The sequence below is a fragment of the Apodemus sylvaticus genome, chromosome X, assembly GCF_947179515.1.
Source record: "Apodemus sylvaticus chromosome X, mApoSyl1.1, whole genome shotgun sequence".
NCBI lineage: Eukaryota > Metazoa > Chordata > Mammalia > Rodentia > Muridae > Apodemus > Apodemus sylvaticus.
In genome coordinates, this window is record NC_067495.1 from 148,018,040 (window position 1) to 148,030,574 (window position 12,535).

The following is a 12,535-nucleotide window of genomic DNA, read 5'->3' on the forward strand; positions in this document are numbered from 1 at the left end:
AGGTCTTCTTGTAAGCCTGACCCCATAACCTGCATAGCCTTGGCTGTCTGGAACTCACTCTATAGATCCCCAACCTCTGCCTCCTGAGTGCTGAAATTAAAGGTATAAGCCACCATGCTCACCTTACTTTCACACCTATATTTAAAGAGTTCTGCTTTTCCCAAAGCCTGTGATAGTTTGTATATTCATTACCTATAGAAGGCTCACAAATACTCTTTGTGTATCTTTAATTAGACTCTGTACAGTCTTTCCTTTAGAAAGAAAGCCTTCTTTCCCTATAATCCCAGTACATGGGAGGTGGAGGCAAGAGGATTTGGAGTTCCAGGCAGGCCTGTGCTACATATCCAATTTGAAGACAGCCTGGATTATATGAAACAGATCCTGTAAACATGAAACAAGCAAATAAAAAAAAAACCCAGAAGTTAAGACAGAAAAGACGTGGGGGTGGTGTTTAATTTGTGGTACTACCTCTGAAAAAACCGAGGGACTTGAGTGTGCTAGGCAAACTCTCAAGACCTCTACCACTGAGCCTTACCTCCTTCTCCAGGGACAGTATTTTTAGTTTGTATGCATTTGAGTGGGGTGCATTTGTGGGTACTGGAGTGCTGTTGATCCTGGTTTACTACCTTCTGTCTTTTTTTAGAGACAAGATCTCTTGCTAGCCTGGACCTTTGCTGGTTGGCAAACTTTCAGTGGCGTGCCTGTCTCTGCCTTCCATCTCATCATCACTGGGATCATAGGTACATACAAGAGTACCCAGATTTTTATTTGGTTCTGGGATTTTAAATCAAGTCCTGAATCTTGCCAAATACTGACTGAGCCAGACAAAAGAGCAGTTTTTTTTTAAGGTAATTATTGAGCAGGATATGGTAGTATATACCTTTTGTCCTAGCACTTGGGAGGTAAAAGGTTAATATCCTTAGTTATCAGGAAAATGCAAATCAAAATGACTCTGAGATAACATCCTAACAACCTTCAGAATTGCTAAGATCAAACACTCAGGGGACAGCATGTGCTGGCAAGGTTGTGCAGCAAGGGGATCCATTGGGAACTCCTCCATTGCTGGTGGGAGTGCAAACTTGTACAATCACTTTTGAAATTAATCTGGTGGTTCTTCGGAAAATTGGAAATAGTTCTACCTGAAGACCCAGCTATACCACACCTGGGTATATACCCAAAAGATGCCCCACCATGCCACAGGGGCACATGTTCCATTATGTTCACAGCAGCTTTACTTGTAATAGTCAGAAACTGGAAACAACCCAGATGCCCTTCAACTGAAGAACAGATAAAGAAAATGTAGTACATCTACACAATGAAATACTATCCAGCTATTAAAAACAACAACATCACGAAAATTTCAGGCAAATGGATGGAACTAGAAAATCTCATCCAGAGTGAGGTAACCCACACCCTGAAAGACAATCATGCCATGTACTCACTGATAAATGAATATCAGTCATATTCAACTACAGGATAACAAAGCTACAGTCCACAGACCCAAAGAAGCTTAAGTAACAAGGAAGTCTCGAGGGAGGATGCCTGAATCTCACTCAGAAGGGGAAATAAAATAGACATCGGAAGTGGGTGGAAAGAGGGAACCATGTGGGAGAGAGGATGGGGAGGGAAACAGGTGGGGGTCAGGTGTGGGGAGAGTGGGGTGGGTGAGAGGGCTAGGAGAGAGAAGAGAAATTGGTGGGAGTGGGTATCTCCGGAACAAGCTTGAGACCTGGGACAAGGAAGGCTCTAGGGAGTCTATGGGAATGACTGTAGCTAAGACTCCTAGCAGTATGGATCCTGAAGTGGCTGCCTTCTGTAACCAGGCAGGACTTGCAATGCACGGAAAAGTACACCAACAAAATCTTCAGCTAAGATTTGTCCTGCTCACAAGAGGTGCAGGGATAAAGATGGAGCAGAGACTGATAGAACAGCCAACTATTGACTGCCCCAATTTGAGACCCATCCCATGTGAGAGAGTTGACCTGTCACTATTAATGACACTCTGCTATGCTTGCAGACAGGAGCCTAGAATAGCTGTCTCCTGAGAGGCTTCATCCAGCAGCAGGTAGAGGCAGAGGTAGAGACCACAACCAAACATCAGGCAGAGCTCTGGGAGTCTTGTGGAAGAGTGGGGCATAGATGTGAGAGAGCTGGCGGGGCCAAGGACACCACATGAAGATCTACAAAGTCAACTAACCTACACCCATGGGGGCTCACAGAGACCGATCCACCAACCAAAGAGCATGCAGGAGCTGGACATAACATGTGAAGCAGATGTGAAGTATGTGGTCTTCATGTAGGTCTCCTAACAATTGGGAAAGGGTCTGTCTCTGAATATGTTGCCTACCATTGGATCCTCTTCCCCTACCTGGGCTGCCTTGTCTGGCCTCAGTGGGAGAGGATGCACTTAGTCCTATTGTGACTTGAGGTGCTTGGGAAGGTTGGTCTAGGGAAGGCAGGGGGTGGGGGGAAGGAGGGCTCCCCTTCTCTGAGGAGAAGAGGAGGGGGAACTGGCGAAATAGTGTGGGAGTGTGGGAGGAGAGGAGGGAGGAGTCTTCAATCAGGATGTGATGTGAATAGATGATGAAAAGAAACAAAAACAAAAACCAACAAACCAAAAACATTAATAAAAAATACAAAATAAAATTACAAATACCCTTAGGGAGAGCTGGCTCACCAGCTGCCAATACAGACAGGGGATTTAGGTCTGGGTGAGACAGTCTTAAGTCACCTAGCAGTATAGTGAAAAAAAGAAGAGCAGAGGAAGCACAAGCACACACACACACACACACACACACACACACACTCATGTACATGCTCACAACCTGTACTGTGCCTCTGAGCCATGATCCCAATCTTCCATTGAGCCGCAGGTTTTCACTATTTAGACCAGGCTGGCCTAGAGATTGGCCTGCCTCTGTCTCCAGAAGAGAAATTAAAGGTGAGTGCTACCATGCCTAGCACTTGTGATTTTGGTTTTTTATAGGGTCTTGTGAAGCCAGATAGCCCTGAATTCCTGCTCCTCAGGTCTTAGCTTCCCTAGTACTTGGATTCTGAGAATGTGCAACTATTTAGGGTTTCTATTGATTCTTAAAAGGGACCTGACCTGGCTAGACCTCCGGAGAACCCCATTTAAGGCCTGGGTACTCGAGTGAAGACTTGGGGGTTTGAATGTGGAGGTGGGGTGGGGAATGTGCCATGGACCTAGGCACTCATTTTTATTGAATGATGAAGATTCTGTTTAATCTTTTGGGGGCTTTCAACTGACAGGGATTGGAAACCTCTTTAAATAGCATTTGCCACACTTTATCCCATTTCGTATTTACTTTTGATGTTTTCATAACTTCTCTAGGCAGCGAAGCAGCTTAAGGGATTCTGGCTAGTGGTTGTCTTTTGTTGATAGGCCTTGCAGGGTTCTGAGCCTCAGAGCTGACTGACAGCTGGAAATGCTTTCCCTAGAGGGCCCTGGCTGAGGCCTGGAGTGCCCTTCTGCTTCTTGGCCAGTTGCTCACATGCTTAGTTGTTCTGGGCACTCTTTCCATTTTTGCTGCCAAGCTAGTAGGTACCAGCTGCCATTTGCTGCACACTGGAAGGACACAACCTCGGAGTCCCTGAGATCAGACTGGACTGTGCTGCTGGGAAAAGCAATATGACATGTCAACGTGCATATTAGGACACTGATGACAGAGCCCCAAACCATTGATTGTCCTGTCCATTCCTCTAGACCTACTCCCTCACTTCATTTACCTTCTGTCATTTATTAGTAGGTATACTTTTTTGACATTGGGGTCTCACTATGTAGTCAGTACAGATCTGGCCTCAAGCTTGACATCTTCAATCCTCAGCCTTCTAAATACTGATTATAAGCATGGTATACTATGTCTGGATATTAGTAGGTATTTAACATATACACATGGCTTTAAAATATGAGTTTTGTGAGATAGGAACCCACTAGGACACAGTCTACTTTCTGGTATGCTGTTAGAGAAGGATATGAGACTATGAGGAGCCTCGCCATAGGAGCCCATGAGGGAGGAATGAAGGAATCAGGAAAACTTCCATCAGACAATACATATGAACTTGGCATGGTGTGTGTGCATGCATGCACTCTATATAGCCCTGACTGGTCTAGAACTTACCATGTAGACCAGGTTGACCTCAGACTTACAGAGATCTGCCTGCCTGTGCTTCTTGAATGCTGGGATTAAAGGCTTGTGCCACCACACCCAGCAGTATGACTCTCTTAAGAAGAGATGATGAAAAGTCCTTTGAATGAAAATAATAAATCTTTCATTTTTTTAAAGAACGTATATAGAAAGGGGGTCACCATTGATTTGGGGAAGGAGCAGGTCAGGAGGGAATGGGTGTGGTAGGGAAGGATTGTGGAGTGCTATGAAGAAGCAAGGGTCTAGCTGTGTGATTGCAGACACTCTTACTTTGTTCTGACCTTCTAGGAGTGTTAAGTTGAACTTTCCTGTGTGGCCAGAATGCTGTACAAGAGAGGGATCTTGTCTATTTTGAGTCCATTCTGACTGTCTGGCCTACAAATGCCTGGTATGTGAGAGGCTTTGATGCTTTGGTTAAGAGGTCAGATTCCACAAAACCACTCTACTCTCTAGAGAATTGTGCAGATAGTATGGATTGGAGGGAAGGCAGCCCTACCTGACCAGGCTGGGGGTCTTTAGAATCGGGTTGGAACTGAAACTGTCTATCTGGAGAAAAGTTCTGTCTGATCATAAGATCTGTAAAAAATGAGGGTTTGAACTCTGATTTTCTTGTCTCCAGCTTTTGTTGACTTTTAAAGCATTCTTTGCACTTCAACCCCTTTCAGAAACTTGTGGTAATTTCAGGTTGCAAGGGTCTGGAGATATTTAATAGTTTTTAGTGGGGGCATTGAACCCACCACACACACACACACACACACACACACACACACACAAGTGCTATACTGCTGTTCTACAACTTCAGCTTTCTTGGACGGTTTTCAAGCAGGGATGATTCTTTGTCTGATCCTCCAGAGCCATCTATGTCTCCAGCCAGTGGCAAAAATCTACACACCAGTACCATTTAGTTTGTCACTGAAATACTTTTTTAGTCACCAGATGATTATCAGGGGAAAAGAGAAATGTTTGTCTGCATGGGGTAGTCATGGGGGAGCCTGTGTTATTATGTAATACTCCTTGCTCAGAAAACTACCGTTTCTCAGAAAATTCTCTGCTTTTGTCAGGTCCATTTTCCTGTCCTAGTTATCCTAGGCTGACTTTTCCACAACTGCAGGTACTTATACAGACAGAGGCTCTTGGCAATTACTGGAAAGAGCATCATTGAATGCTATCCACAAAGGCACAGTCAGTGTCTTTCAGGTAGGTATTGAAAGCTGCTGGCTTCAGCGAGGTTGCTGCGACTGTTGTTGGCACTTGGCTAGGCATCGAGTATGCGCCTGCAGTCAAGCCCCTGCTGCATCACAGCTGGGCACAGGTGGACCTTTGGCCATCGCCAAAGAACCCGGGGGGGGGGGGGCGGGTTTCCCGGGGCAGGGACGAGAGCTAGGGGCAGCCAAAGTGTCATGCCACCAGAGCAGAGGGCAGAGCAGCTGAGCTCGACCTCACTTTTCTCACGCCAGAGGCCAAGGCCTGAGGGAACCTCAGGGCCACCTCTCCAAAATCCTTGGAGATGCACTTCGGCTCCTCGAGGGCGGTGCTGGAGGTGGGTTTGAGAGAAAGACATTTTTAGGTGTTTAGCCTTCGCAGCAGGCGACCGCGGTTGTTCTGTTTGAATGAATGAGCCCAAAGGCCGCGCCCAATGGGCACGGGCGGCTGCTTAATATGCATGAGGCCTGCAGCCAATGGCCAGGCTAGGAGGTTGTTTTAAACGGCAGAGCCCGCTGGCCAATCAGGCGGCTCTCGTGGAGGCAGCTAGCGCGAGGCTGGGGAGCGCTGAGCCGCGCGTCGTGCCCTGCGCTGCCCAGACTAGCGAACAATACAGGTACGTCTCGCACCGCCCTCGCCCGCCGCCGCCGCTCCTGCAGCTGCAGCAGCGCCCGCACAACTTTCCGCCCGCGCCTCCTGAGCGCGCTGCTACCGCTCTGGCTGTCTCCACTCCTGCGTCCTTGCTGCCCCTTCTTCTCTGCTGCTAGGTGGCTAGGAAGGAAGACGCAATTCAGGTGCCTCAACTTTTCCAGTGCTGGCGCTCCAGCCTGCTGCTTCTCAGGTCTCGGCCCTCTACACGGAGCTGCGCTCGGCGGGCGCCCCCAGGGGCCGCAGCCTGGTGGCTCGGCAGCCCTTGGCCAGATGTTCCGCAGCTGCGGCAGCGTGGCGAGCAAGAGGCTGCTGCGGGCTCTGGCGGCGCGCGTCCCGGCGGCGGCGGGAAGGGTGCTGGGCGCGCCCCAGCCCGGGAGCGACTCCGCAGGGAGCGGTTGTGAGGCTGCGGGCAGAGGCGCGGGCAAAGTTCGCGGGAAGGCCGGGCCGGACACGGTGCGGGTCCGTGGGCTGAGCCGGTGGCTCTGCGTGAACATGGCCGTCGCGGAGAGCCCGGTGGCGGGGGTGGGGGGGTGGGGGGCCTGGGGGCAGGTGCCGCCTGTGCGGCGGCGGGAGGAGTATGGCTGGTGCGGACTCTGGCGAGGCGGTCAGGGGAGCTGGCGGCAGGCTCTGCCGCGGTGCCGGACTGCATGCGGGGCCGGGGGCGCTGCCGCGGGCCCCGCTGCGTGGAGCGTCATGGCTGCACGGGTGCCTTTGTTATCCCTAAGAGTGCGGCCCGCGTCGGGGGCGGGGAGGCCGGGCTGGCGGCTGGGCGCCTTCGGGCAGCCCGCGTGGGGCGGGGCGGGGCGGGGTGGGGGCCAGCGAGCGGGCGACGGTGGCGGGGCCCGGGCCGCTTTGTTCACCGCCGTCGCCGCCTGCGCCAGCCGCGCGCGGATCAGCCATTTTAGCGAGCGGGGCTCGGAGGCGCGGCGACCGCGACTGTCGCCCGCCGGGCCCCACGTCCCCCCCCCTTTCCCCGCGCCGCCGCCGCCCCCGGCACCGCGCTCGGCCCGGGGGTGGCAGCAGCGGATTTTACTGGCAGTTTCTTTCATCCCGAGGCTTTGGACAAAATGGAAGGTGAATTATTGGTGTCCGGAGCAATGGGGATGTGACCCAATATGGGCTGTCTGCTGTGGGCCTGGATGCCCGGGTGCGGGGGCCCGCCCCACCCGGGATGCCGCGGCTAGGCTTTAATGCAGCCCCGTGGGCCTTTGATGCCTAGGGGAATGCTTTAGTTTTACATGATGACCTTGGGTGTGGGAAAAGGAAAAGATGGCGGGAAGCAGGCGGGGGTGGGGGGGACAGGGAGGATGACAAGCCACAGCTGCATTTTATTTGGAAACTTTGGAGAAAGTGTTCCTGGTTAGACCCGCATTTCTGCATTACACTGGGGAAAGATTGGTCCTTTTGATGTCCCCTCCCCCTTTTCCTGGTGAAGAAGTGACAGGTTTCAAGTATTACTATGAAGGATACCTGCTTGCTTTACAGATCACCAGCATTCTAAAAAGCCGTTTTTATAAAGCAGATATATCAGCAACTATGGCATTTCACATCTGTTCCAATTTATGTTTACTTTGATTTCCCATTTAAACGTAAGAATTAAAGGAACAACCACCTAGTTGAAATGAATTCTATTTCCTGTTACCTACCCTGTCTACAAATGTATCTTCCCATTATTTCTTCAGACTTTTGGTTGTAGAAACTACAGAATAGTAGCAGTTTGGAAATGTGCAGTGCTCATCACCCCATCTTATGTTATCCCCATTTGGAGAACTTGGTGATCACTCTAGAGAAGTAACTTGTAAACCAACGCGCTTCATGCTGGTCAAAAGTTAAATGACAAGCGACGACAGTGAAGCTGATTTCTTCCTCACTCAGCCTTCTGCTGAGTGGAGGAGAGTTCCTACTAAGAACTCAATTGGGCTTCGCTCTTGGTTTCTCTTTTGCTTCTCATCTGTTCTTCATTGTTTTTTTTTCCTTCTCTTTGTCTTCTATGCATATACCAGTCAGGATGGCTAAAGGTGACCCCAAGAAACCAAAGGGCAAGATGTCTGCTTATGCCTTCTTCGTGCAGACATGCAGGGAAGAACATAAGAAGAAAAATCCAGAGGTTCCAGTCAATTTTGCAGAGTTTTCCAAGAAGTGCTCTGAGAGGTGGAAGGTATATAATATTTGATTCATAGGCTAGTGCTTACATTTTACATTTGGAATTTGCTCACTTGCACATTTACCCCAAATGGCTGTTTTCTTCTCTACATTAAAAATTAAGTGCAGAGCCTTTTTTCCCTTCTTGCAAGGGGGTTCTATAGCTTCCACTTGAATTGCAAAACCATTGGGTTCCATTGCATCTAAGAATTTAATACGTTCTGTTTTTTTTTTTTTTTCAGACAATGTCTAGCAAAGAGAAATCAAAGTTTGATGAAATGGCAAAGGCAGATAAAGTACGCTATGATCGGGAGATGAAAGATTATGGACCAGCTAAAGGAGGCAAGAAGAAGAAGGACCCAAATGCCCCCAAAAGACCTCCGTAAGTGGCTATAGGATATATAATAACAGTTGAAAGCATTCCCTTTGCTTGAAAGCACCTTAAAAAATGGTGAGACAGAGGCTTCTAAATACTATGCTTTCAATTCCGACCTTGTCTATAGTTAAGACTTCCTCTTTGGGATTGCAGAGGCCTCCATCTGGTCCTTCCTACTTACACCAGAGCCCTTAGTCATATTACTTTTCCTTTACCAAGCACATGGAAGAGAAAGACACACTGTACTTTGTATTTAGTGATTGCAGAATCACTAAATGTTGTAAACTCTTCTGATGTAGCATTGAATGCAGTGATTCTATGCCTGAGAGGAGAAATCATGGCAAGAAGTAGTTATATTTCCTAGTGTTTGTTTATGCATACCTTCCTTATATGTAAGCCCAGCAAGTGGGCTGGAGAATGCAGGATGGAAAGTTTGAATCCAGCTTGTGTTACATAGCTATAAGAAGGAAGGGGGTGTGTAGACTCTAGGAATTTTTTTTGGTACATACTTAACTGATTTATATAAATTTCTGTCCAAAGGTCCGGATTTTTCTTATTCTGCTCCGAATTCCGCCCCAAGATTAAATCCACAAACCCTGGCATCTCCATTGGAGATGTGGCAAAAAAGCTGGGTGAGATGTGGAATAACTTAAGTGACAGTGAAAAGCAGCCTTACATTACCAAGGCAGCAAAGCTGAAGGAGAAGTATGAGAAGGTAAGGAAGGCAGGGGCTGAAGCTCTCCTGTTTGCTCTGGTGTGTGGCTGCTTTGCTGGAGGAGATTGGGGCAAAGGTCCTGCTCTCAGTCAGATAGCAAGGTGTGCTGATGATAATCTTGCTTCTGTCAGTTCTTCCACCCTTCCTCATTAAACCTCTCCTCTCTATTTAAAACTAGTACCTTAAAGGACACCCCACCCTTTGAAGAGAAAGGATTTGAGTTATTAACATGACTAAAAACACTTGCAGGCCCATTGACTTGAAAATTTGAATGATCAAGAAATATTTACATATGGAAATCATTGCCCTGTTGGCTTTCTTAAGCAAACCTCAGCCCCTAGAGCTGTTAAGAGTTTAGCCTCTCATTCCCAATTTGTCCCTGTTCCTTGCAGGATGTTGCTGACTATAAGTCTAAAGGGAAGTTTGATGGCGCCAAGGGTCCTGCTAAAGTTGCTCGGAAAAAGGTGGAAGAGGAAGAGGAGGAAGAGGAGGAGGAAGAGGAGGAAGAGGAGGAAGAGGAAGATGAATAAAAACTCTGTCTCCTTGTGAATACCTTAGAGTAGGAGAGCGCTGTGATTGACACATCTCTTATTTGAGTCGTGTCTATTGCCCTTGTTAGGTTTAATTACAAAATTTGATCACGATCATATTGTAGTTTCTCAAAGTGTCAGTGGTTTACATGAAGTGGCCGTGGGTGTCCGGAGCGCCCTGAAACTGTATCAAAGTTGTACATAGCTCCAGACATTTTTAAAATGAAAAGGCACTCTGACGTCCTCCTCACTCAGTGCACTTTGCTGTTGATGTGACAAGGCATTTGAAAATGTTTCCGGCGTTTTGTTCTCAACTGGTAAGGTAGTGTTAACTATATGGTTATTGGTTAGACATCCTGAGTTGTCAACTGTACATATCTATAGTTTGTAAAGAGAACAAAACAATCCAGACAGATTCTTGATGTTCCTTGTTTGGCGTGGAGGCTGTGAGGGGAAGATGCCTTTTGGAGGGGGCCGTAGCTCAGGGCATGCACTGTGAGGCTGGACCTGTTGATACTGCGGTGGGCATCCATTTAGCTTCAGGTTGTCTTGTTTTTGTATATAGTGGCATAGCATTCTGCTGACATTCTTAGTTGTGGAAGGGGGGGATCAGCTGGCATGAGAAGTGTTTGGAGTTTTTCTTTAGTTAAGTGCAGTAGATTTTAAACTTTTTAAAGAAACCGTAGAACTCATCGTTGTCAGCAAAGCGAAGAACTACTGCATCAATGGAAGTTCAAGAACCCTCTGTACCTAAACGCAATTTGCAACATTCTGTTATTTTTTGTATGTTTAGAATGCTGAAATGTTTTTGAAGTTAAATAAACAGTATTACATTTTTAAAACTGTTCTGTATTACAAAGCCTAAATTTCTGACTCACCAGTCTTAGTGAAGTCACTTGCTTTCTTGTGCTTCTAAAAGTGCTAAGGTTTCTTTCAACTAAGGACAGACGGGGGAGGGGTGGGTATTATCTGAAGTCCCTTTCTTGATTTGTGTCTGCCATTAGGGAGAAGCACTGCTCATGCCGTAGATGATTGTTTTACATTCTACAGAGATACAGGAAAGCAAGCCCTTAGGTAAAGCCTCTGCTTGCTCTTATGACTTCTTTGTGAGGCATGAGGTATTGCAACCCGACCCCTTCTGATCCTTTGCCCCAGCAAGTGTAGTAGGCAGTTACTAGGCTCACAATCACAAGTCTTAAGCAGTGTCTCTTCTTTCCTGAACCCCATGAGGTGATGTGGGTTGGAGTGGCAGAGCTGAGGACTTATCTCTTAGATATGTATCTTACTCCTTCAAAAAGCCAACATAAGGAAGATTGCAGGTTCCACCTTAGGTCTGCTGATCTGTCCATATTTACTATAGAATAGAGGACTGGCTTAGTGGCTGAGTGCACGTATTCTTCTGCATTGATACTTGGATATGTAAGTTCTAAGGTAGGCAGAATTTGATAACGTTTTAGTGGCATTTTTTTAAACAGCAACTTTTAGCCTGGAATATTTAGAACACTGTATGTCTAGAGATATTCTCTTCATGCTCTCTAATCCAAGCTTGATTGGTAAGTCGTTGTCCTGGTCACAGCCCAATCTTATATTCCCTCTCATCAGAACAACTTGTCTTCTCCCTCCAATTCTTCTATTCATTAAAACCTTTGGCTATGAGGTTTGTCCAGAGTCACTTGCTTCAACCATGACCATGTTACTCCATGTTCTAGCCTGCAGCTGTGGCTGCTGTCCAATACACAGTGTACAGGCCAAGAATCATGAACTATGGCCAGCCTCATCAAGGAAGAGAAGCTCAACCCACCCACAGGCTGTTTCTTGCTAAGTGGTACTCACTCCCCACTCAGTCTGCTTGAACCATGTAGTACCCGTGGAAGGGCAACTAGTTTTCTCCTAAGCTCTTCCGGTAGCCACATAGAAATGGTAAGGCATTTAGTTAAAAGATTTCTGAGATCCAGACAGTTATACAGAGACTCGAATTGACACTTATGAGTCAGCTGCTTGAAACAAGATTTTGGTGAAGGCTTCAATGCCATGGCAAGATGCTCGGATGCGTGACCCTCTGAAGTACCTGAGACGTCATAATACATTTTAAGTTTAGCCTGCTTTTTGGACAACAGTGCATCCTTGAAATCCCAAATTGTTATATATCTTAATCAAAACCTGCTTCCTTGAAGGATCTCCCTTGTAACACCTTAACCCTGGAAAGTAAAATGACATTTTATCCTTCAGAAAGAACCTGGCTATGGAGTCACCATTGTCTGGTGAATGTGTGGTCTTGTCAGAAACGTGACCTTTCAACCTTGGTCTTCCTAGGGCTTGGTTTTTATGTATGAGGAAATGAAGATATAAATAAATCTATATTCATTACATGTACCATGCCCAGCTAAAGCATCAGTTCTTTAAAAGGCTCAATATTTTTTGGTATTTGAATGAATACTATATAATGATCCTTGATAGCTATACTTTTGCTTTTGAATAACTTTACTGCATGTATAATGAGCAAAAGTAAAATAGAATATAGCAGATAGCAAAACATCAAATCTGTTGCTCATGACATCTAAGCAGACCCAACTGGGAAAACTTTGTTGAGAGAGCCATATTGACACCAATGTTTCCACTAAAGGAGGTTTGTATTGTTTTTGTCTTTACCATGTGATAGACAATACCTCTGTTGGTGATGGTTTTACCTTCTAGCTGTTCTGTAGGGTGCAATATTGTTAACAGACTTCTTGTCACAAAGGATGAAGTGTAA

General features: G+C 46.8%; 1 protein-coding gene across 2 annotated transcripts; it reads left to right on the forward strand.

Moving 5' to 3' along the window:
• Nucleotides 1-5,903: 5,903 nt before the first annotated feature.
• Hmgb3 (high mobility group box 3) lies at nucleotides 5,904-10,628 on the forward strand. Of its 2 annotated transcripts, none has more exons than XM_052171460.1 (5): nucleotides 5,904-5,985; nucleotides 8,024-8,178; nucleotides 8,405-8,544; nucleotides 9,079-9,253; nucleotides 9,646-10,628. In XM_052171460.1, the coding sequence occupies exons 2-5, from the start codon at nucleotides 8,029-8,031 to the stop codon at nucleotides 9,781-9,783; spliced, it is 603 nt and encodes a 200-aa protein (XP_052027420.1). In that variant the 5' UTR covers nucleotides 5,904-5,985; nucleotides 8,024-8,028; the 3' UTR covers nucleotides 9,784-10,628. The 2 variants fall into 2 exon arrangements, with proteins under 2 accessions (XP_052027420.1, XP_052027421.1); XM_052171461.1 differs by lacking the exon at nucleotides 5,904-5,985 and adding an exon at nucleotides 5,992-6,163.
• The last annotated feature ends 1,907 nt before the right edge of the window (nucleotides 10,629-12,535 follow it).